The 26,838-nt window shown below is 36.7% G+C and overlaps 1 protein-coding gene across 5 annotated transcripts in view; it reads right to left on the bottom strand.

The window, feature by feature from the left end:
* Scaper (S-phase cyclin A associated protein in the ER) overlaps nt 1–26,838 on the bottom strand; it is a 325,065-nt gene that overhangs the window by 259,804 nt on the left and 38,423 nt on the right. For all 5 annotated transcript variants that reach the window (XM_076925321.1, XM_076925318.1, XM_076925323.1 and 2 more), the window contains exons 7-9: nt 21,773–21,873; nt 18,663–18,779; nt 7,370–7,527 (exon numbers count right to left, since the gene is read on the bottom strand). In XM_076925321.1, the coding sequence (XP_076781436.1) occupies nt 7,370–7,527; nt 18,663–18,779; nt 21,773–21,873 (376 nt within the window). The remainder of the gene's footprint in view (nt 1–7,369; nt 7,528–18,662; nt 18,780–21,772; nt 21,874–26,838) is intronic.

Consider the following 26,838-nt stretch of genomic DNA (forward strand, 5'->3'; position numbering starts at 1 on the left):
ATATAAATGCAAACTGAACAAGAAATCATAAAATGAGTAAGAACAACACAAGGAGAGAAAACTGAATTACAAAATTAAAAGTTTAATTAAAGATTTCAGTTTCTAGTTAATTCAGCCAGTTCCTACTCAAACCATGATGATTAATCAATAACTTCATTATTTAGAAGAAAGAAAAACACTACCAAAAAGTTGAACCTAACCCACTAGACAAGACAGCCAACACAAACACTATCATATAATTTAAAAATTGAAGCAAGTAAAAAGGGGTATTTCAAACTATAAACTATATCAATGTCTCTTTGAAAAAAAAAAGGCTACAGACAAATTACACCTTCACTGAACCTTCAGTGAAAATTATATTGATAAGTTATTCCCATAATAGCGATTGTTTAAGGACAGACAGCTAAAACTGTCTGAGACACTGAAAACATACTATTAGAACAAAAGTATAAAAACTAAAATTCACATCTCCTTTCACAATCTTATACATATAAAATTTCCAATATTACAAATGTCATTTGTAAAATTGCATTAAATTCAACTCAATACAACCACTATTTGAAAAAGAATTAAAATATCCCATCTAGTTGTGATACATCAATGTATTTATAACAGTATTTAATGCATAAATGCTTGGTTAGAATATTTACATCAGTGATTAAGAGACAATCTTCCTGTAATTTCCATATTAGTTCTTGATGTTAAGATTATGCTAACATCATAAAATATGACCTTTTTTACCTTAGGATAAATTTCCATAGACTTGTTATTTTTATTTTACAAGTTTAGAAGAATTCATAGGTACAGCCATCTTGACATAAAATCTTTTTGGGAAAAGATATTTCAGATTCATATTTTTTCAAGATAATTATAAAGTGTCTTTAAGCTTCTTCTAACTTACATAAATTTGAAGTTGTGTTTTTAATAATTTTTTCGATTTCTTCTGATTTTCTGAATCTGAGGTATGCTGCTGCTTTAATAGCCTATTACTACCTGTCAACACTGGCACTTTCTCTATGTTATTCCTTAGCTTTTCCCTGATACGTACCTTTATCTCTTTTATTCCTTCATCCACATGACTAGAGATTGGTCATTTTATTCATCTATTTTAAAAATACCTCTTAAATTTATAGCTATCTATATATTTTTCTTTTAAAAATCCTTAGACTTTAACCTTTCTTCTGTAACTACAAAAGAAGGATATTTAGTTTTCCTTCATCTCCATAATTCATCTCCACCTTCATTTTTCAAATTTTCACTGAGATGTCCTTCCTGATACCATCCAGATGTATCTTATGAAGTCCCAATTTTTCAGAATTATACAGCTATCTTTTTGTATTTTTTTCTAACTTAATTCCATGTGAGTAGTAACAAAATATGCTTTATTTCTAGTTTATGGAAGGTATACTCATGAAGATCACATAAATTTTCAAGAGCTGGTTCTTTCTACCATGTGGATTCGTCCCAGGTACAGAACTCAGGCCATGATGCTGGATGGCGAGTGGCGAGTTCTTTACACACTGAGCTTTCTTGACAGCTGCAGCACTCCTACCTCATATCTCCCAATTGATTTAAATCACCTGAAATTTCACAAGACTTTCTAACAACTCAGCATGTTTTAATTTGAGTAAATGTTTCATGTATGCATGCATACAAATTTAGACTGAATAGTTCAGGCCATAAAAAAAAGAACTTCAATGAAAATTGGCCTTTTTCTTGCCAAAAACAGCCATAAAAACTAGACAAAATAGATAAATGAACTGTATAAATAAAGGTGCTGGGAAGCAGCCAGCATAAGCATGTCTTAAGAATCTACAATTCCTGAGTGAAGGGAATGGCAGCATCAGACTCATGTTCATGTTAGCATTCTGACTGAAGATACTTGGCAATGAGAGTACAGGAATTGTCTTCTAGCAAAAGCCAGCATTCCTGCACTGGCATTAGAGTCCAGAGACAATGTATTACAGAAAGTGATACTACAGAGAAATAAGTGCCCCCCCCCCCAAAAAAAAAATCTGCATTCAGTGTTCCCCAAGGTGTTGACAACTATTCAACTTTTCATATACAAGACAAGGCTCCCAACAAGCAGCAGAAAGAAGCAGCTGGGACGTTAACAAGCTAAGCAGAAATTGAAGTAACTACAATTCTTGGAAACAAAAAGGAATTCAGGGATGTACTGGGTTTTCTGAATACTCAGGGGTTTTCAGTGGAAATCTCTAAAGGAGTAAAAGACTTTAACAGAATCTCAAGCCAAACTCTGTTAGGATTAGGAAGACAGTACTCTGCAACTTCTCTATCATCCTGCAGCTAGAAGAAAGAAACCTTTAATCCTTCTTCCTCTCCCTCCCTCTCCTCATAGAGAGAGAGAAAGAGAGAGAGAGAGAGAGAGAGAGACAGACAGACAGACAGACAGACAGACAGACAGACAGACAGAGGTTGATTGTGTGATTGTAGGCTCCCCCTACTGCTTTCATATTTGTTTTATTATTTATGCTGTCTGTGCTGGTGCCCATGACAGTCAGAGAACAAGTTTCAGGAGTCAGTGCTCTCCTTCCACTAAAGTACCAAGGAATAGAACTCAGGTCATCAGGCTGCCTGCTATTAAGGTCTAGAACTCTACATCAGCCTTTTCATTGTTATGGCTATAATGACTACCACTTGTTACTGTTGTGGCTGCTATCAACATGACAACCACTGCCACTGTCTCCTCCTCATATTACCAGCTTGGCCCTCTGGTTACATACAGCCTGGAGAGACTGGGATGTAAACGTAGGATTATATTCTTGAACCATTCACAATATTGTTCCAAGTTCTACACTAGTCTCAAGTCTGGCATAAGGTCCAAATGTAGGCTTTCAATTATAACAAGTCAGGGGGCTTCTGTTGAAAGAGAGGACAGTTTATTCTCCCACCTAGGCCTTCTTGAGAATTGTTGCAGGAGAAAAAGTCACCAAGGCTAGTCATAGCTGAAGTTGATGCAAGTTGTCTGAAGTAGCCATCGTTAGTACAGAGTCTTCTGAAATAGGAGTCATAGCTTCAGGTACAGTGGTCCTTACAGCTGAAATAAAGCATCCCTGAATGACAGATGATGATTTAAAACAACAGACTGACTTGGAGGCAAACTCTTGACTTGCCAAAAGCTGTTTTCAGCTTCACACTTGAAGCAGACAGACATTAAAATGGATCTGATTCTCCCCTGAAGTTGAGTGGTGGCTTCCCAAGCACATAAATGGTGAATGGTTGAATAGTCAGTTTGCTGTGCTAGCTGGATTAATGCATCTATACATCCGGATTGAAATGAACCACACGAAGAAGCAGCAGCTCTAGGAATTAGGAAAAGATGACAAGGACAGCTACAGAGAAGGCCAGAGAGTTAAACTTACTAAAACCTATGTTAAAGAAAGTGCATGCAATTCCAGTGTTTGGGGCCTTCGTTAGTTTGCTTGTGGTTTTTTTTTTTTTTTTTTTTTGGTTTGATTTTGTTTTTTTTTTTTTCCAGGTACAGCTCTTTCAAAATATCTGTGAGGCATGTGAAAAGACCCAACAGGAAAAAAGACAGGGATGACTAGCAGATCCTGAAAGCCTCTTAACTTTTTAGCTGATTCAAATCCTAACGTGCACCCAAACATGAATACCTGTCTGTAAGAAAGTAGACTTTTAAGTTGGGCATTTGAGATGATTCTACGGTTTTATCACAAATGTGTGATTCAACATAGATTTACATTTGATCTTCTATTCTGGTATCACCACTTACTCTGGTTAGATAGCATTTTTTGCATTTTTAACATCAATCAGTGTTTTATGTAGTTTTGAAAACTTTTTATTGTTTGAGCATACGTGCATATAACGTGTCTGCCAAATCTACTTCTATTCTCTCCTCTCTTATTCCTCCCTTATCCATCTACCTTAATGTGCTCTTTATAAACCTACTGGGTCTACCTAGTGTTAAATTCTGCATGGATATAGGATATGAGAGAGTCACTGCACATATTCATAGCTCATAACAGCTGAGACTATATACACAAGGGCAGAACAAGATGAAAAAATTCAGAGTGGGTGGAGAAAAGGGCTGATGAAACCTACCCCTAGTCCAGATACATTTGCCAACTGATGGGAAAAAAAAAAAACCCAGTTTTCTTCGGGGATGTGACCCATCTTCCATTGGATGGTCCTACACACAGAATCCATATTTTGAATGATAAAAAGTAATTTATGAATGTATCAGCTGGCTTAATAGTAGACTACACTAGTAGAATACAAAGTAGAATAGTTTGTGTAGTAGAATACAAAGCAGAGGATCAACATGTTAGAATACACAGCCCTACCAAGTATTCAGATTTAAGTATCAGAAGCAAAAAGAACAGTGAGGAATACATACAATTTATTAAACATGTCAACCATAGTAAGCTTGTTAAACCTTCAAAATTCAGTTGATGCATCAACATATTTATAACAGCATTTAATGCATAAATGCTTGGTTAGAATATCTGCTGTTTAAAAGACAATCTTCCTGTAATTTACATATTAGGCATATTTTGTTCATGAAAACACTCTGCTATTTCCATAAACATGCTATGTAACCAACACAGAGGGATAGGTTTGTGTCTTTCTACAGTTAGGATTTATTGAGTAACAATAAATTCACAATGTATGGCAGTGCAAGTGACAGGAATGTGCCGGGTATTTTTTCACTTTCTTTGACAGTTCTGGCCAAGTCAGACAGATTTTTATTTCCAATTTTAATCACTAACATTAATTCTCAGGTTACAAATTACACATCACACAAAAAAGGTACCTATCTGTATATAAACATGTAAGGTACAAAAAACCCCGAAAAGGATGAGAAGCAAGAAATTTTATGGAGTTCAAAAAGCCCTAAAAAATCAAATCTAAAAAACTAATAGGGATGCAGAGGACTCTATGCCAGGAAGGTAACATGGCAAAGTGAGCAGCAGCAGCCACGGAAGTGTTGAAACTGTGGAAGGCTATTTGAAGTTGGACTAAATGCATTTTGCATTATGTCATGGCCACAAGACAATGGAGGCCAGGGAACAGAAAGCAGTGGTTTGAATGAGATATCTCCTACATTTCAGGCATTTGAATACTTAAGTCTCTGTTTGGTAGCTGTTTGGGGAGGACCTTAGTCCTGACCCCTACCACCCATGTAAAAACTGAAGATGGTAGCACAAGCCAGTGCTGTGAGGCAGAGACAGGAGGATCTCAGGGAATGGATGACCAGCCACTCTAGCCAACTAGTTAGTTCTAAGTTCAGTGAGAGCCCCTGTCTTAAAAAACGGGATGGAGAACAATATAGGAATACACCTGACATCAACTTTTAGCTTCCAAAATATAAAAGAGATGGGAAAGAAGAAAGAAAAGAAGGGAGGGAGGGAGGGAGGGAGGGAATTTAACAGTGTAGTCTTTCTCTGCTTTGCATTTTGTATTACAAACATTCATTCTGCCGTATCTCAAAGCCCAGAGTCACAGTGCTTATACAGTGCACTCTTGGGACAGTCCAAGTTTACTCCTTCTCAGGCTCCCCACTGCTCCCTGAAGGCCCAGGTGTCCATCAGGGATGATTTTCTTTCTATCCCAAAAGTTCTCTGCAGAGAACTGTGCTCTGAGCACAGATCTGCTGTTTACAACTTTCCAAAACTTTTGCCTGAAAATGACCTTATTTTATCTTGGTTCTGTACATTGTTTTAGCTCTGTCTTCCAGCATTATAAACATATTGTTCCACTGTACTCAGTATTCACAGTTCCTCTTGTAAGGTCAGCTACACAATGTTATTTTCATTCCTTTTTGGTTTCTGTAATTACTTGTAAGGATTTTCTATTTCTTTAATTTTCAATATTTTTATTATATTGTATTCAGATAAAATTTATTTTGTATTTTTCCTGCTTGGGACTCAGAGGCTTTCTTAAGCATAGCACCTGATTTCTTTTAGCAGTTTGGGAAATTTATGTAATTTCTTCTGATGCAGTTTTGTAATACCCCTGCACCTTTTCTGTAGATTTCATGTATCTCCCTTCACATTCTTCTCTTCATATCTTTCCTCTTTTGTCTCTCTTTGTTAACCTTGATATTTTTGCTGTCTTCAGAGTTAATTTATTGCTGAAGTCCTCAAATGTTTTCCATTGTTGTTGGTGAGACAAGGTTTCATGACATGACTCAAGCTAGCCTGAACCAGCTATGTAGATCAGACTAGCCTCAAATTCATGATCCTGTATCATTCCTCTAGGATGATGCTAACACACCTAGCTCATTTTCAATTTCTTAGTATTATCATCCTCCTAAATTCTTTACTTTAAAGAATTTTCAAGTCTAGACTAGTGGCTCTCATCCTGAGATTCTCATCACTGGTTGGTTAATAAATTAATAAATTAATTAATTAATTAAAAAGTCTGGACAAGTGGCTCTCATCCTGAGATTGCCATGACTGGTTAATTAATTAATTAATTAATTAATCAAATCTTTGGCTCTCTGTGCTGTTTTGTTTTTTTCTAGTGGTAACTGGGTCTGAGAAACATAATCTTTTTTTAAAGACCTTGCATGTTTAAAAGTATAGAAATCTCTTCTCAATTTTAATGAGTAATTTAGTTAGCTATAATCTCTAGAGTATGAGTTAATTCTCTTTCAGAATTTTGAAGATTATAAAATTTTATTTGTAGCATCTAAACATTGAATTGATGGGGTCAACCAAACTTGGATTTTTCCCCCCTCTGAAACTGTAGGTTAAATAAACTCCTTTTGTTTAAAAAGCATATATCCCGATATTATGCTATAGCAACGAAAAAGAGACTAGTACAGAACTCTTGTCTACTACTAATTTGCAACAAATCTACTTGTACAAAAAAATCAGGACAATATATTTGGTAAAAGGAAAGAATAATATTTAAAATGAGCCAACATGACTGAGATCAAAATAGAAAAATAAAATGAAATACATCCATAGCACCAAAAAAGAAATGTCTAGGAGTCAACCCAGGACATCCCAATTGCTAGGAAAGCACTCTATCAATGAGTTACTACACTGCAAGCCTACAGTTTATGGTTTTAACTAATAGAGATGAATATGACATAAAATAAGGGCAAGTTTGCGATTATTTGGCTGTTTGGTTTGGTTTTCAAGACAAGATTTCTCCACATAGCCCTGGCTATCTTGGAATTCACTCTGTAGATCAGGCCAGCCTCAAACTCACAGAGATCTATCTGCCTCTGCCTCCTAGGTGCTGGGAGATTAAAGATGTGTACCCCAACTGTCCAGCACAGACAAGTTTTAAAATGAATAAATATCTCTTTCTAACTATAGGCAGATAAAACACGAGTAAGTAAAAAAATTAAAAAGAGGAACTCAAAATCACTTGCCATTTTTCCGAGAAGTTTTCTGCACTATCATTGGTGCACAGGGTTGAGCAGGTGTTACCTCAGAAGTGGTAGAACCAGTGTGATGAGCCTTTACCTTGTCAGCCCAACTGACACCTGTGGGAGCCAGACCTGGGGCAGTTACTGCACCAGGTAAATTCCTATTGAGAAAGGGAAACACATGTGATCAATTAAATATCAAAGTAATTATTGTGAAAATATGCCATTATATGTAAATACCTAAATCTTTCTTGCCATTACTAGTTTTTATAAGTAACAATGCATGTCATCCTTAACACAGGCACTACAAAAACTGTTCCTTCTTCTCTGTGTATGTTTCTTTCACAAACTATGAACATGATGCTTCATTGGCAATATTCAATTTTGTCTCCTTGAAAATTAAGTAATACTATTTTCTAAAGATATTTTCCTCAAATCTGCATAGTTATTCTACCCACTACTTCTACAGTCACTTTAATAGTTCACATTTATCAAAAATCTGTTGTTAGCTTAGCCTGAAATTCTTTTCCTTCATTGACTAAAGAATTATGACACAATGAAAGTCAATTTATTGGTAAGCATTAGAGACTCCTCAGGTCTGAGGACACACCAAGGCTATGAGACTACGAAAAGGCTCATGTTTTTCTTGAGTTCAAGTACAACCTAACAGTGATATCCTTCTCCTATTCTGGTCCAAATGTGTCCATGCACCCCTGCTGCAACCAAAATTAGGTCCTGAGTCTTAGTGCACTGACATGGAAATAGTTCTGCTGACTGGCTGGGGTACGGTAGCTTCCAACTGCCTTTTCTGTGGTGTAACATGCAAAGAAAACTTATTACAGGTAAGGAGATATGATCTACTTTCCCTCCCACCTTTTCTGCTCCCTGGATCAATGGCTTTAAAGACTCCCATTTTTTTTTTTCCAGAAAAAGTTACTACGCTGTAAGCATATTAAATGGTTTACTTCTATTTAAAATTAAAATAATAAACAAAACCCAAACTTTGTAATTAACACTTCCATTAGTTAGCACAATCCAAGCAGAATGAGATGTGGGTAGATACTAAAGGCAGCCTATGAATTACATCAGAAAGTAAAAAGAAGCAATACGTTATAAAATGATAATGAATAGGATCACAGGGAGAACAGAGTGAAAACTTTCTTCACTGCCAGGGCTAATACTGTCAACATGACAGGTTCTAGAATCACAAAGTAGACAACTACGTATGTCTATGAGGGAGTTTCTAGATAGGACTATCAAATATGATGCTTTTTAAATAGCATCAAAATGGCAAGTGATTTTGAGCTACTCTTTTTAAAAAGACCTACCCAAATGAGACCAGTACCACTGCACAGGTTTGGGTCCCAGACTGAAGAAAAAGGAGAAAGCAAGCATGTTGTAGCATTCATCTCTCTCTGATCTTATCTGCTTCCTGACTGAAGACACGATGTAATCAGACACTTCACATTCCCAGCCACGATAAACTATTTCTCACCCAACAATATGCCCATGTAAAGCCTTCAAAGTTCCCTTAAGCTGCTTTTTCCAGGTATTTGTTAACAGCCATAAAAAAAAGTAACTAATGCATGCATTAAAAGTCTCTAGCACTAAAAGAAATCACATTAAAATACTCTTAGAAAACAGACTAGTGAACTGCAGTACAGAACTAGTTTATCTTGGAAACTCGTTTGAGAGAATGTATTTGGTTCTCTGTTTACGTACCTCTTCCCACTTGCCTAAGGTCTAAGTATTTTATAATGCTTTAACCCCTTATACACTCATCAAAGAAAACACTATCTAGGGACAACACACACACACCAAAAAAAAAAAAAAAATGAAAGCAAATATCTAATTCAACTGAACAAAAATCAGCCTTTACTGAAGGCCAGCTACAGTGTTAGGATGTTTAAGATATGCAGATATGTCAAAGATCTTGCCTCAAAGATGATAACAGCACACAACGGAGACATTTAAAGCTGTAGTGCTGAGGAGAGACCTCAGTTGGTAATGTGTTCATCATGCAAGTCTGAGGATCCTTCACAAACATGCCCTTTCCCATATCCATAGACACATGAACAATAGATAAAACTTAGCATGGTGATGCATGTCAGCACTTGGGCAGCTAAAGAAGATTTAAGTCACTATGTCATATACAGTATGAGTCCTGCCTTAAAACATTGCAATACTCTGCAAACGCAATAATATTATAAGCATATCCAACGTAATAATAAATAAAATGCTGTTAATTGTTAAATGATGGGTCTAACAGATAAGGCAATGTTAAGAATGATCAGGTTTGGGGCCTAGAGATGGTTCAGTGGTTAAGAGCACTTACTGCTCAGTCATGAGGACCAGAGTTCAGATTCTAGCACTCACACTTCGAAGCTCACCAATGCCTGTAACTATAGCTCCTAGGAATATGATTTTTCTCTCCGAGCCTCCATGGACATTGTGCATTTCATACAGACATGTCCACATTCCCAAACAAATAAAGTAATAATCTTTAGAACTAATAAAGCAAGCACTTGCCAATTTTTCATTAAATACCACATATTAAGCCTTATATTAAAGATGACTACATATTCGTTCACAAAACAAGTCTGAAGAGATACAGGAAAATTAAAATAATCCCTTGTATCGTAACAGACCACCATGAGCTAAAGTTGGATCTCCATAACAACAGAACAGAAAACCTAGAAACTCAGGGAAACTAAACAACTCTCTGCTGTATGACTACAGGGTCAAGGCAGAAATAATGAAATTAAAGAATTTCTAGAATTCAATGAAAATAAAGGCACAGCCTCTGGTTTCGCCTCAGAGCTGACCCTGTTCCATAGCTCTCCATACCCAAATCTCACAAGGAAAAGCTGGTCTTCCAAGAGTGCTGACACACCTGAGAGCACAGCTGAGACCACCACTACTGCTCAAATTCTTTGCATAACACTGATTCACCCAGAGCCACCAAGACACAGGAACAAAGAAACAGCCTGGGACAGGATCCTTCCAGGTAACTTCTCCACCCCAGAGCTGACACTGTGCCACATTTCTCCATACCCAAATTCCTCCTGGAAAGAACTGGTCTCCCAGGAGTGCTGACACAAAGGCTTACAGAAGGGACAAGAAACAGTCAAGAGACAGCAAGACCAGCTAACACCAGAGAAAACCAAATGGCGAGAGGCATATAGAAGAACATAAGCAGCAGAAACCAAGGCTACTTGGCATCATCAGAACCCACAGCAAGCTCTAGATACCCCAACACACTGAAAATGCAAGACTCTGGTATAAAATCACATCTCATGATAATGATAAAGAACTTTAAGAAGGACATACAAAAGTCCCTTTAAAAAAATACAGGAGAACACAGGTAAGCAGGTAGAGAAGCCCTTAAAGAGGAAACACAAAAATCCCTTCAAGAATTACAGGAAAACACAACAAAACAGGTGAAGGAATTGAACAAAACCATCCAGGATCTAAACATGGAAATAGAAACAACAAAGAAATCACAAAGAGAGACTACCTGGAGATAGAACACCTAGGAAAGAGATCAGGAGTCATAGATGCAAGCATCACTATCAGAATACAAGAGAGAGAAGAAAGAATCTTAGGCGCAGAAGATACCATAGAAAACATTGACACAATTGTCAAAGAAAATGAAAAATGCAAAAAGCTCCTAACCAAAGACACCAAACAAATCCAGGACAAAATGAGAAGACAAAACCTAAGGATAATAGTTATAGAAGAGAGTAAAGATTCACAACTAAAAGGTAGAGAAAATATCTTTAACAAAATTATAGAAGAAAACTTCCCTAAACATAAACATAAAAGAAGCCTACAGAACTCCAAATAGATTAGACCAGAAAAGAAAATCCTCCCACCACATAATAGTCAAAAGACCAAATGCACAAAATAAAGAAAGAATATTAAAAGCAGTAGGGAAAAAGGACAAGTAACATATAAATGCAGACCTATCAGAATAACACCAGACTTCTCAACAGAGACTATGAAAGCTAGAAGACCCTGGGCAGATATTATACAGACCCTAAGAGAACACAAATGCCAGCGCAGGCTACAATACCAAGCAAAACTCTCAATTACCATAGATGGAGAAACCAAGATATTCCATGACAAAACCAAATTTACACAATATCTTTCCACAAATTCAGCCCTACAAAAGATAATAGATAGAAAACTCCAACACAAGGAAAGAAACTACACCCTAGAAAAGACAAGAAACTAATTTTCTTTCAACAAATCCAAAAGAAGATAGCCACACAAATATAATCCCACCTCTAATAACGAAAATAACAGAAAGCAATAATCACTATTCCTTAATATCTCTTAACATCAATGGACTTAAATACCTCAATTAATAAAAAGACACACACTTAACAGACTGGATCTGTAAACAGGACCCAGCACTTTGCTGCATACAGAAAACACACCTCAATGATAAAGACAGACACTGCCTCAGACTAAAAGTCTGGAAAACAATTTTTCAAGCAAATGGTCCTAAGAAACAAGCTGGAATAGCCATTCTAATATCGAATAAAATAGACTTTCAACCAAAAGTTATCAAAAAAGATAAGGAAGGACACTTCATACTCATCAAAGGAAAAATCTACCAAGATGAACTCTCAATTGTGAACATCTATGCTCCAAATGCAAAGACACACACATTCACAAAAGAAATTTTATAATTCTAACACCTCTCTGGATGTTTTAACATTACATAGTGAGCTTATGAATTTCGAGAATGCTGCTCTGCTGAGAGTTGATGCAGCAGATACTGTATATAAAATTATCCATACCCTGAGGTCAGTATTTCTATTTTGGTCAGGCTTCAAGAATGGCATATATAGCTTGAATATGCTAGTCCTTTTTGTCCTGGGAATACTTTTATTCCTGCTCATCATGTTAAAGCTTGTCTTTAACAACATCAACATGTTGGCAGCCAACATGTCTTGAAACTGAAAATGGACCCCAGACAGAGTTATTAATTTAACAGGCTGGCAAGCCAAGGACAGGTAAGAATCTGCACAGAGCCTTACCAACCTGAGTCAGAAGTGCATTGCTTTTGATAATGCTTATTCCATGACGGGCAAGGAAGGCATTCTTGTCAGAACAACCTAAGACAGTCATTAATGAAATCAGTCTTGTTAATGAAATAAAAAAGAAGGAGAGGTGGAGAGCCTTTGAGGCTGCTTAGCAAGAATCTGACATGGGCCAAAGACAAAGAAATGGGCTGATTGGCAGGAATATGACATTGGCCAAGGACAAGGAAGTAGGCTTCAGGCAGGAATCTGACATTAGATTAGAACAAAGAAGTAATTTCAGGCAGGAATCTAAATTTTAAACTAGAACAAGGAAGTAGGCTTCAGACATGACAATGACTTTGCACTAGGACAGGGAAGTAGGTTCAGATATTTTGGTCATCTTGATAAGCCCTTAGAAACAGTGATCATGGGACTGTTCACATAATTGTGTTTAAAGCCTTGCTTGTTCTTTGACTATTTCCATGCTCATTTTAACACAATTCTTTACAAACCTTGAAAAAAAAACCTAATAATCCACTTGATATGGAAAAAAAACAGAATAGCGAAAACAATCCTATATAATAGAGAACTTCCAGAGGTATCACCATCTCTAATTTCAAGCTCTACTATACAACTATAGTAACAATAGTAATAAAAACCTCATGATATTGGCATAAAACAGAAATACTGATCCATGGAATCGGACTGAAGACCCAGACATGAATCCACACAAATATGAACACATGATTTTTGATAAAAAGTCAAAACTATACAATGGGGAAAAAAAGCATCTTCACCAAATGGTGCTGGTCTAACTAGATGTCAGCACATGCAAGAATGTAAATAGATCCATATCCATCATCCTGCACAAAACTCAACGTGAAGAGAAACTGTGTCAGTATAAGAAATAAATTCCTGAACAGTACACCAACAACACAAGCACTAAGATCAACAATAAATGGGACTTCATGAATCTGAAAAGCTTCTGTAAGGCAAATAAACTAGCAATAGGACAAAACAGCAACCCATAGAATAGGAAAAGATCTTCACCAACCTCACATCTGACAGAGGGCCAATTTCCAAAGTATATAAAGAACTTAAAAAACTATACATCAACAAATCAAATGCTTCAATTAAAAATGAGGTACAGACCTAAACAGAGAATTCTAAACAGAGGAATCTTAAATGGCCATGAAGCACTTGAAGAAATGTTTAATATGCTCAGGGAAATGCAAATCAAAATGACTCTAAGATTCCATCTTAAACCTGTCAGAATAGCTAAGATCAAAAACTGAAGGACAGCCCATGCTCAGGACGATGTTGCGCACCAGGAAGACTCCTCCATTGCTGGTGTGAATGCAATCCTGTACAGCCACATTGAAAATCAGTACGGTGGTTTCTCAAAAAATTTGAAATTGATTTACCTCAAAACCTAGCTATAAACTCCAGGGCATAGACACAAAAGATGTTCCATTCTACCACAAAACTCAACTGTGTTCATAGCAGCTTTATTCATAATAGCCAGAAACTGGAAACAACCTAGATGTCCTTCAGTCGAAGAGTGGATTAAAATAAAAAGTGGTCCATTTACACAATGGAGTATCATCCAGCTGTTAAAAAATAATAATATCATAAAATGTGCAGACAAATAGATGGAACTAAAAAAAAAAAATCATCCTGATTGAGGTAACCCAGACCCAGAAAGACAAACCTTGTATATTCTCACTTGTAACTGTATAATTATTGGATATTAATTATAAAGCAATTATACATGCTACAATCCACAGACCCAGAGATGCTAAGAGGAAGCACAAGGAGTAATGCACAAATCTCCCAGGCAGGGGAAATAGAATAGATAGATACAGTGGACTGGGAGTGGCTGGGGACAAAGACAGGAAGGATAAAGTCAAGGGAGGATAAAGGGAGAAAGTACTAGGAGAGTCAATTGGAATTGTAGTGGGGGTCAATTTGGGGCAACGTAGAAATTTCCAATGAAAATTCCCAGGACTCTATTTGAGTGGCCCAAGCTAAGACTCCTAGTAATGGGTGATACAGAGCCTAAACTGGCCATCTCATATATCCAGGCAAGACTTCCAGTGGAGAGATTGGAACACCAACCCAACCACAAAACTTTCAACCTGCAATCTGTTCTGCCAGCAAGATGTGCGGGGGTAAAGGTGGCACAGAAATTGTGGGTGTGGCCAACCAATGACTGGTCCAGCTTAACTATGCCACAAGAGGAAGCTCGCCCCTGACACTGCCTGGACAACCAGAAACCAGAGGCTGGATGCCCCCAGAGACCTAAAATTGAACCAAACATGCTGATATTCTGCTAATACTCAGTAAGGAGCCTGGCATGATCACAATCAGAGAGGCTCCGATCAGCAAGTGATAAAAACAGTTGTAGAGACCTACAGCCAAACTTTAGAAAGAACTCACTGAATCATGCAGAAGGGAGGAAGGAATATAGGAGGTAGAAGTGTCAAAGACTCAACAAGAAAACCTACAGAATCAACAAACCTAGACTCACAGGGGATCACAAAACCTGAACAGACAACCAAGGAGCCTGCATAGGTCTGACCTAGGCCCTCTGCATGTTACAGTTGTGTAACTCAGTCTCCTAACAGTGGGAGCAAGGGCTCTGACTCTTTGCCTGCTTTTGGGACCTGTTTCCTCAAACCAAGTTTCCCTGAACAGCCTTAATATGAGGGGAAGTGCTTAGTCTTATTGCAACTTGATATGCCAAGTTTGGTCATGAAAGGCCTGCAGTTTTCTAAAAAGAAATGGTAGAGTGGATGGTGTAGGTGAGGTGTTGCTGAGAGGGGTAGGAGGAGAAGAGGGAGGGGAGGGGAAACTGCAGTTGGGATGTAATATATGAGAGAATAAATTTAATTTTTAAAAAAAAATAACACCATGTGTGGTAAATGTTGGGCTGTCTTTCTAGGGAAAAGTAGTGGTTTTGTCGGAATAGAGAGGATTAGCTAGGGTTTATTGCATAGCTATAACCTATTAGTAGAAATCTGTATAACTAGTATCAAGATGAAGATATAAATTCTTCAACGGCACCAATTTACTTTGATTACAAATTTTAAGGTTTTCATTGGTAAGAGCTTCTTATTGATAAGATGAATATTGTTACCCTCATAGGCATTGTACCAGTATAACACACTTAGGAATACAAGGCTTAGACCCAGTCCTTCTTTAACTTTTAAAAACTGATTTGAGATGGTCAGCCTGTGAGTTAAGGGACTACAGCAAATTCATGGGTTGGAGTTTATTGTTAGGGTGTTTTCTATGTTTTATTTAGAAATAGCTGAGTGGAGTTAACAGGCAACAGTCCAGATTACCTTACGTGGATAGTTGGTTTTCAAAACATCAGAAACCCACAGAATTGACATGACAAACATTTCTGTATTAATGTTCATTTTGATTAGAGACCTGTCTGCTCCTGAGAGCTTCCTATATTGAATTCTAAGAAGAAATTGAGCATCTTTGGAGTTACTCCAGTTGTGGTGAGACAGCCACTAGACAAGAAGTGCCTCTTTCCTTCTACAGAAAAATTACTGTCCAGAAAAGGACACACTCCCAGAATAGTCGACTTGATTATATCTGCCTAGACAGAGTAATCAGTCCTTAATAATTCTGCAGCACTAAGGTCTGTCAGATGATCCTGGGCCAGAAGGCGGAAGAACAGATGCTCCAACGTTTTGTAGTAGAGGGAGTGTCCAGGTGTTCAGAGGTCTCTATAAATTGGCTAAGTTTTAGAAGCTATGCTTTGTGCTTCCCACAATTATAGTTAACTCAGTCATTCTGGATTTCTGACAGGGTTGAAAACTTATAGCCTCATAGCCAATCCTGGCTATTTACCTTGAGAGAAAAGATTTGAGTTGATGGTCGTCAGCTGACATTCATCCTAAGGCCAAGGAAAAAGCCAGGTTCAGAACTAAGTGTTTTAGTTAGGAGAGACGACAGAGGTTCTGGTTAGTCAACAAAATGATGGACTGGGTATGAGGACTATCTTGTACCTCACTGGTATAAATTGGCATAATTATGCTCTAATTGTATTTTGAGAGAAAAGTTTCAAGAGTGATGTGTAGGAGGAGCTAAGGTGGGAGGAGTACTGAGAGGAAGAGAAGGAGTAAGAAGAGGAGGAGAAGAAAGAGAGGAGAAGCTAGGTGATGAGAGAGAGAGTGAAAGAGGGGAGAGACAAGGAGGCAGATGTTCATGTATCTCCACCAGTCAAAGATAGTTGATATATCTAGGTTGGGTAGTGGGTTACACCTCTGATTGAGCAATACCAAACTTATAAAGCCTATGATTAACATTTTTAAAAAAATGTATATGTGCAAAAAGGAAAAGGGAGCATGGGATAGGGGTTTTCTAAGAAGGGGAATGGGGAAAGGGGATGGCATCTGAAGTGTAAATAAAATATCTAATAAAAAAAAGAAATTAAAAAAAAAGAAAAAAAAGACCAAATAATCCTACTCCTTGATACTTATGTAAGAGAAATAAAAATGTGGGTTGAAACAACAACAAAAAAATAACACCATGTAAAGAATATCAGTAAGAAGAATTAGACATAAAATAGAACTACATAGATAGTCCTGAATTGAACAATACTCTAACTGAAATTTTTTTAAAAATTTGATCAAGAGGACTAAAAAGCAAGTCTGAGCTATCAGAGCAAGCCTCAACAACTTCAAAGAAATATGAACTGAGAAGCTCTGAGTTAACTTCTGCTGTCAGTATGATACAGCCTAGATAACCAGTAGTTCTCAACCTGTAGGTTGTAACTACTGTAGGAGTCAAATAACCTTTTCATAGGGATAGCTCAGACCATCACAAAACACAACAGATATTTACACTATGATTCAAAACTACAGCAAAATTAGTTATGAAGTAACAATAAAAACAATTTTATGTTTGGGGGTCACCACATGAAGAACTATATTAAATGGTTATAGCATTATTAGGAAGGTTGAGAAGTAGTGCTTCCTAGTTTGGGCAGTATGTATAGCTCTGGCACTGTAGCATTAAGGTAAAGCTTCCAGTTGAACATCAGCTTTATCTCTCCATGTTCAGTGGCAAAAATCTGTAGTATGTTCAGCAAAAGGGTCTTCTACTCAGCTTGGGGAAGGTAGCCAATGAACAAAGTAAGGTGACTTCTAATGACACACAGGTACTCTCAGGTCAGTGTATCACTCACCCCTCACCAGAGAGGCTGCTTCTTGAAGGAGATGGTAATATAGAGGTCCACATCTAGACAATGTGCAGAGTGGTTCCATCAACCTTAAATAGGATGACTTCACCAAACCCCTGCCCTCAAAGCTCAGACATCTATGCAGAAAAGGAGGAAGACAGTTGTAAGAGACTGAGGTATCTGATAACTTCAAGGAAACAGCATTTTCCAACACAACAGGACTGATGCACATATAAACTCACAGACTGTGACAATATGCTAAGATCTGTGCAAGTGCAAGCCAGACAAAATCCCAACATGACGAAAGAGAAGTGGGCACCTCTAGGCAAGAAATTATTTGAAGTTGATAGCTTCTGAGAGAGGGAATAGAGTTTTCCTTTAGTGCAGTGTTACTAGGTATATTAACCACATTGAAGGGCAGGACTTAATCTTAGGAGTAGTTGCCCAACATAAATTGACTCCCATGTGGAAGGTTTTGTGTGTCTGTGTGTGTGTGTGTGTGTGTGGTTTTCTGTTTGTTTTGGTTTAAGAAGCCAGATGGGTAGGGGAGGGAGAATCCAGAAAGAACTGAGGGAAGGGAGAGAATTGTATTAAAATTTACTGCATGAAGTTCTCAACTAAATAAATAACATAAAATAATAATTCAGAAAAAAATAAATCAAATTAAATTAAAAAAAAAATCCATGCTGGGATTTGGCTAGCTTGATGTTCTTCAGGTCTTGTGACCACAACAGCTATGCATTCATGAATGCAATAGCCTTGTCATGTCCTGAAGGGAAGAATTTTACAGCAGTCCTCCCAATCCTCTTAGATTCTTTTCTGCCCCCTCTTCTGTGATAGTTCCTGAGCCTTGAGAGTGGAGGACATTGATACAGATGTTTCATTTAGAGTTGAACACACACAGTCAACTGCTCCTTTGTGTTTGTGTGTGCTGAGTTATGAGCAGAAATTGGTGAGTACTTTCTGGAAATGATAGATGGTTTTTCATATATGGGGTTGATAACTATGAATATTTTTCTCTTGAAATACTGGTTTTGCTATATTGTGAATATTTTCATCTCACCCAAAGTTTAAGCTTCTTCTTGCAGTTGATGTTACATTCATTCTATCTGTTGATGGGCTTTGAATCACATGACGTCCTGGAGACATCTTCTTTACTTCCCACGCCAGCGATGTTGGTCTGACAATGTAGAACATACAGTAGATGGCTTTAACCAAAAAAAGGAAAAACAAACTAATCTTTGCTTTCTGTTGTTAATGAGTAAAAACATGGTCAAATCCTAACTTCTGCCCGAAGTCTTGCTTACCAGAAAGGTACCATACTAACAGGTAAGCAATCTTTGATGGTTTATGGTACAGGATTTTCCACACAAACAGCAGCCACTACTTCCCTCAAAAAGATCGTGGGGTTACGGAAGACATGAGATACACTGCTTGTCTGCCAAAGAGTACATTATGTGGGGTCTGGCTAGCCAGGAACTTGCTATGTAGATCAGGCTAGCCTGGAACTCAAGAGATACTCCTGCCTCTATCTTTTAAGTACTGAAAATAAAAGTGTGTATCACCATACGCAACTGAGATAAACCTGTTACAATCTACAAGCTTCTCCATATGCTCAGAAAAATAAATTAAAACAATACTATTGATTCAGATTAATTTGTCTGATTTTCCAGATAACTAGGTTTATGGAAAAAAAAATTAAAACACAGAAAATAGTGAGGGTTAAAACAAGAGCAGATAAGAATACATGAAATTTCCTTCTCTACCCCTTAATCAACATAGAGTAAAAATAAAAAGACACCATTGCTATTTACTGGAGAAGCTACGTGGATTAAATGACCTTCTCTTCCTCTTTATTCTCTGTCTCACAATCAACTGACATGATACCTATCCTATGGAAATATTTTTTAAGCAACATGGTGTATTCAAAGCCTATCATTCCAGCCAGTCTCTCTATAGCTTACTTTCCATGTAATATAGTCATTAGATATTTTAGCCCCTCACTAAAAACCACAAAAACAAAATGAAGCTATACAAATCTGATTACTGATAAAAAACAAAAAATTCAAATAAGATAGTATTTAAAAACCCAAAGATTTGAATAGATTATAACCAAATCACCTTTCTGAAAGAAGTCATAGCCCTGCCAGACGAAGGATGTTCTACTTTGCCAACACTTGGTATCTTTTATTTAAAAAAAATATATATCAGCAAAATGGTTACATGGTTTTTGTTTTCTTTTTTTTTAATTGTGTAATTTTATTAGTATAAATAGTAATGTTATGCGTGTTATTGCCATCTGAATTTTTTCTTTAGGAGTTTACATATTGGTATGCTTGGCTCACTGTTTCTATTAGAATTTGTGTCATTTTCCAACTGATTTTAAGAAGTATACTGCAGCTATTATCATGATTACCATGACATATGGCTATAGATGCATCATTAGTGCTGTTATAAGAACGTTTTACATTTTAAATTTACATATAGGCTTATTCTTGTTAAATCCAGTGAGTCAAAATATTCTTTGGTAGTTTCTAATTTTATCTCAAAATCTTTATTTAAAATATAGCCATAAATATGCTTATCAGTACTTTTAATGCATATGTGTATATTCAATCCTAATCTTTAAACCCCAAGTCAAGCATGACTTGAAGAATACACTAATAAAGACTAATGCCATCAACAGGAAATTTAAGGCTGTTTTCCATATGTTGGAGCTGCTTCATGAGGCAAAGAGAAGATATGATGATAACTAGTTAATGTAAATGCCAATGTGTGTGCTTGACATGGTGGTGTACACCTTCAATCTCAGCACTGGGGAGACAAAAACAGGTGGATCTAATTTGAGGCCAGCATGGCCTACAAAGCAAGTTCCAGGAAAACAATTGCTGTTATTGAGTGCTGAGAAAATGACTCAGTAGGTACAGTGCTTGCCATGCATGAAGACCTGAATCTGGATCCCCGGAATCTCTGTAACAGCTGAGTACAGTGGTGTGTATCCATAATCCCAGACCAGAAGGAACAGAGACAGACAGATCACTAGTTCTTCCTGGCAAGCCACTATAGCTAAGCCTGAGGAGCTCCAGGTTCAAAGAGAGACCTTTCTCAAAAAATATGGTAAAAAGTGATAAAGTAAGACACCCAATACTAACTTCTAGCCTCTCTTTCTCTATATATATATACATATATACACAGAAATCCACATACACAAATACTTGCATGTACCCAAACAACACACCACACACACACACACATTCACACAAAATATTGGGATTTGAACATAACTCATATTCTGTCCTGTTCAACTGGTAATTTACTGCAGTAGGCTAAGAAAGCTGCTGAATGGCCTACAAAGCAAGTTCCAGGAAAACAAGGAATAAACAGTATCACAATAATTTTGAACAGTTTATAAACAATAATGATAAGACTTTTGATACACATTTCTCTCCTTCCATTTCCTACCTTGTCACCAGGAATTTTTAAAGAAATTTGTGTAATTAGAATGTACATGAATGACTTCTCATGAATGATTTTTTTTTAGTTTGACTCAAAGAATAAATGTCTCAAGTATTCTCGTGTGCTTAAAGTACCTTTAGCACATGAAATGAAATAGAATAATCTGAAGTGATATGAAGAGAATACTAGTTTACTGTAATATACTAGTTAGCATATAATTAGGCTTTTTAGAGTTCTAAAATTATAACAAAATGAAATCTTGATGTGGCAAGTAAATGTATCTAGAGAAACTAAAAAACAATCAATTTGGTCACTGCCTACCACGATGAGAAAATATATTATAGCTTCCAGGAGGCTGTGTTTACTTTAAGCATTCCCTACAGTTCATAACTGTTTGATCTGTTGTCTCGTCTTCAAAGCCAATGTCCCACCCTCCACAGACTGTCATCAGTATACACACAGCATGATGTACAAGTTTCATTTTCTTATACTATTAGATAACAAAATCCATGAGTCATATGTAGCAATTTAATTTCTGTACTAAACAATATGACTTGCACTGACAAGGGCATTAATATTTATTATTAACCAAATGAGAAATATTAGATTGTTACAGGTTTCAAATCAACCTGGTACAAAATCCACTATCCACTGTCAATTTCAAAGCTTGCTACTGAAACTAGAGTTACTACAAATATAAATACCAGAATTCATTACCTGCTTTGAGCATCTGTCTTCTCTAACTTTTCCTGAAGTTGAATCCAGTCAATCAATGCTTTGAAATCTCTCACATAGTAATCCAGCATCATTAACACCTCCTAATTTAAATAACAAAACATTAACTACTATTCTGTGAAAAAAATTCTGTGGGGGTAAAAAGAGCTTTAGGAAAAATCAGAGCGATGAGCTTTCCCTTTAGTGACTTTTACATTTACATTCATTTAAAAAGACACATAGTCTACTGATCTAATGTTTTTTGTTCTTTTGGAATTGTTGCTTGTTTTTCATTCTATTGGTAGGATAATGTAATTTGAATCCAGAGCTTAAAGATCAAGAAATGGCACTAATACATCTTCTCAAAGTCTTATTAACTAGCAATCATTTTAATTCTTTTATTGTGCAGTTTCTATATAGAAAAGTACATAAATAATACATGTATATTAAAAAAGTTATGTGACCAACACCAAACACACAAGCATATGAGTCACTACAAAGACCTTACAACCATCACAAGTGACAAAGAACACAATACTAATCGGAAGTTCCTTGGTGTACCCTCCCGAGCCCCACCCCAGCCTCCCTTCCAGTAACCAGTGCCTCTAGTATAACACTGAGTACAGGTGACAAGAGGAGCCATAGCTTTCTGATTTCTTAGAGAAAAGCTTTCAGCTTTACAACATTAAATACAATTTTTGTTTTGATTTCTCACACATACCCATTACTGGACTGAGGAACTTTCCTTCTGTCCTTCCACCTCCACCTGTACATGAGTTCCAGGAAATCAAACTTGGGTTGCCAGGCTTGAGCAGCAAGCACCAATACCTTCTGAGCCAACTTACCAGCCCTGTGCTTTAATTCTAAAAAGTTCCTATTACATATAACTCAGTCTCTATCCCATAATATTATTTATTATTATTCTCATTTTTATTTCTAATTTCTACCACAATATCTTCTTTAACAAATAAATTATTCTGAGATGTTCTCCTGAGCTTCCCCATTCAGAGTTACATATTTTCTGGGTCAAGCCCCCTATAACTGCCTTGTTCATAAGAATCTTTCACTACTCTAAAGCTTTCTGAAAATTTACTACAACTCAGCTTAGACTCCGTTTTCAGTGGGAGAACTGGCCTTAATTATATATCCTATCTTTCTAGAAAATTTGATTTAAATAGACTTGCTGTCAGAAATTTTAAAACACACACACAACCCAAGTCATTACAAAGAAAGTAATATTAATAAAATGCACAGCTGTACATAAAGAAAGGTACAATATCTCAAAGAATTAAAAGAAAAATGAAATTCTTATTAATAGATTTAGCAGTTAACAGTTTTTTTAAAAATAAAATCAATCAACATTGTATTTTATTAAGTATACTTGTGTGTTCTTTTCAAACAATTATCATTTTTTGTTTATTATGTTGGAGATATGAGTGTTTTGCCTGCTTGCATGTCTGTGCATCATACGTGTGACTGGTACCTACAGAGGCCCAAAGAGGACATTGGAAAACCTGAAACTGAAGTTACAGACAGTTATTAGCTACCATAGAGATTTTAGAAAATGAACTCTGGTCTTCTGGAAGAGCAGCCAGTACTCTTAATCACCGAGCCATCTCCCAAGCCTCTTTCTACGTGCTATTATGTACTAAAACAAAGTGATATATGATGAAGAATTAAAATTATTGTTATTATAAGGACTCACTATAAACTAGAATAATATGTGAATGTAAAAGTGTTCATAAGTATATACTGCAAGTTCTAGCCACTAAAAAATACTAAATTCACAACAACATGGAATAACCTAAAAGGCATATGTTAAGCAAAATAAGCTAAATGAATGGAGAAAGCAGTGTATTATATAGGGGGAAACTAGCACGATACATAGAAACAGAGTTAAGGTTACTATGGACAAGAAGCAGAAATGGATACACTATAGGACAAAAGGTACGTGTGCGTGTGTGTGTGTGTGTGTGTGTGGTATGTGTGTGGTGGGGGGGTCTACTGCAAAGCATAAGGACTATAGCTAAAAGCATTGCATGATATATTAAAAATTAGATTTTGATGCTATTACTACAAACACACACAAAAGAAACAATAAGACGATGACTATTAATTAACTTACCTGTGGTAATCATTTCATTATAAGTAGCAAAACATAAGTATATAACTTAAATATATTCACAACAAGTATAGGTATATATAAATAAATAATATCATTTACGGTTAAATCCAAAAACTACGGGATATTTATAGATACAAATCTAATAAAATATATAAAGACTTATGAGCAAAATAACATGCCAATTTAAAAAGTTAAAAAAGGGGGGAGCTGTTCTGTTTTTGTGAAAAATGAAGTTAATAAATATTCTTAAGATGTCACTTCTTTTTTTTGGGGGGGGGGGAATACATCTGTATCATAGTTCCTGCATCTATGGCTGAAGGAACATGGCAGAAGAGGAGGCAGAAAGACTGTAGGAGCCAGAATGCTAGAAATTCTGCTGTCAAACAGTCTTTCCTAAAAACTGATGTATTAACTGAAACAATGACAGTAACAATGGGCATGTTAATGTAGTAGTGGTCCCACCACCACCCCTAGACATAGAGCTACAGGCAACAAATGACTGTAGGAGGAGAGTTATCCTCTCCCCAGGATGCTCCCCTTTATTGGTTGTCTAATGCAGAGTGGTCAGTCCTGAAACCACACACACACACACACACACACAGACACACACACACACAACTATATACTCACTCAAATACACACACAAGTAACAATAATAAAGAAAACCAGCCTATCAACTCAAGAGAGGGGGTCACAGAAGAGGCTGGAGGGAGAAAGGTGAGGGAGAAAGTGATGTGATTGTATTTCAATTAAAAACCTTTTTAAATAGGAGAGAACCAATCTAATAAAAATGAAACTCCTGGCTCAAAAAACAGCTATCTTTTTAAAGTAGTTAATGCTCAAAATTTTACCGTCATTTCTTATGTGGTTGGTACAAAGTCAAATGAGACAGGAGGCAAGATGATGTAACCACAGAAACTGTAACTTTAGCTTAGTAGTGTCTCCTGGTTAGACAAGAAGACAGAGGTGAGGAAAGCAAGAAAACTTACTATTGCATCTCCTACTGGTCAAAATGTCCATTTGTACTTCCAAAGACAATACTAAATTCACTGGATAGGAAGGAAACATTTTAAAACCAACTTAGTTTGGATGTCTATACCATCTATGCTCTCTGACCACATTCATAATTACCACAAAAACTCTAGGTTTCTTCTTTTATGTCTGTCTGTATGTTTGTGCATATGTATGAGTGGATATACAAATACATATGTACATATAAGTACAAATTAAGTATCTTGCTAACCTAGAAACTGTTTCAGCTAGGATAACTAAGCAGCAACCTTTCAGAAGATGCCTCTCTTTGCCTACCAATACTGGGGTTGCAACTATGCCTAGCTGCCTAGCCATGCGCAGGTGCTAGGGATTCAAAATCAGACCCTTGTGCTTGAAAAGAAAGCACTCTGTGGTGATTTGAATAAGAATGCCCCCCACCCCCAGCTAATAGATTTAAATGTTTCTTTCTTGGTTGGTGGACTGTTTGGGAAGGCCTAGGAGGTGTGGCTTTGGAGGAAGTGGAAGTGGACTTTGCAGTTTCAAAAGCTGCATTAGGCCCAGTCTCACTTTCTCTCTCTGTGGAGATCCCATCTAAGTTTTATGTTACTGCTCCAGCATCATGCCTGCCTATCTGCTGCCGTGCTCCCTGCCATGACAGTCATGGATAGATTCACCCTTTGAAAAGATAAGCAAGTTCCCAATTAAATGACTTATTTTAAAGGTTGCCTTAGTCATGGTGTATCTTCACAGCAATAGAACAGTAACTAAGACATACTCTTACCCACTAAGCCATCTCCCCAGCTCACTCCATCTTATTTTTTGATGCAGGATCTCTCACTGGGCCTGGAGCTCACTGACTGACTACATGGGCCAGCAAGCAGGAATGGGGAGCCTCTTATCTCTGCTTCCCAGCACTTGCTTTTTTTTTTTTTTTTTTTTTTTTTTTTTTTTTTAACAAACGCTTGCTGCCAAGTCTGACTTTCTATATGGATGTTGGCAATGCTAACTCGGATCATTGGGTCTGCACAACACTTACTCTCTCAGCCATCTCCCCAGGCCCTAGTTTTTTTCTTTAGGTAACCTACATTTACAGTACTTTGACAATATATTTTATACATCTCACAAAAGTAATCTTTGTAATGGGTTCATTATGCATCTAAATCTCAATTTTTACTTTGTGTAATAAATGAAAGTAAAGCACAGGTCACTAACTATATGCCCCAACCCCCTATAAAGAAACTGATAAAATATAACTAAATATGTAAATATTGTTTCACCAGCCAAAGCTGTCATTTAAATGCATAAGACAAAGAAATGTAAATTATATCCATTTTACCATCTTACAACATTCTCCCTATAAGAAATGTCAGTCACAAAGCTCTAGGGGTGTCTCACCAGGTAAGAGTAATTACTGTTCTTCAGAGGACTAGAATTCAGCTACCAACACCCACATGGCAGCTCACAACCACTTGTAACTCCAATTCCAGGAAAGCCAAGGACTCTTCTGGTCTCTACCAGCACATGCATATGTTGCACAATATACATGCAGACAAACATACATGAACATACATGCAGACAGACATACATAAATATACATGGAGATAAACATAAGTGAATATACATGCAGACAAACATAAATGAACATAAAAACTTTAAAAAAAAACTTTTTAAAATGACTAGTCTCGGTTTACTATAAAGACTTTTCAGTAGGTTCAGGCAGTATTTAAAAATGCAGGGTTTTCTCCACAGCTAAGGTTAGATTAACTTTGTAGAATCCATAGCAAATATCTTAAAAGTATGCATAGAGAAACACTTCATAAGTCAGACTCAGTATTAATAAATTTGTCAAGTTATTTACAAATGAAATAAAGTGCCACCCTGAATAGCCATAAAAGGTATATTCTACTTTACAAGACTTCTAAACAGAGAAGTATTGTTTATTTCTTTTCAA

Source organism: Arvicanthis niloticus, chromosome 26 (assembly GCF_011762505.2).
Source record: "Arvicanthis niloticus isolate mArvNil1 chromosome 26, mArvNil1.pat.X, whole genome shotgun sequence".
NCBI lineage: Eukaryota > Metazoa > Chordata > Mammalia > Rodentia > Muridae > Arvicanthis > Arvicanthis niloticus.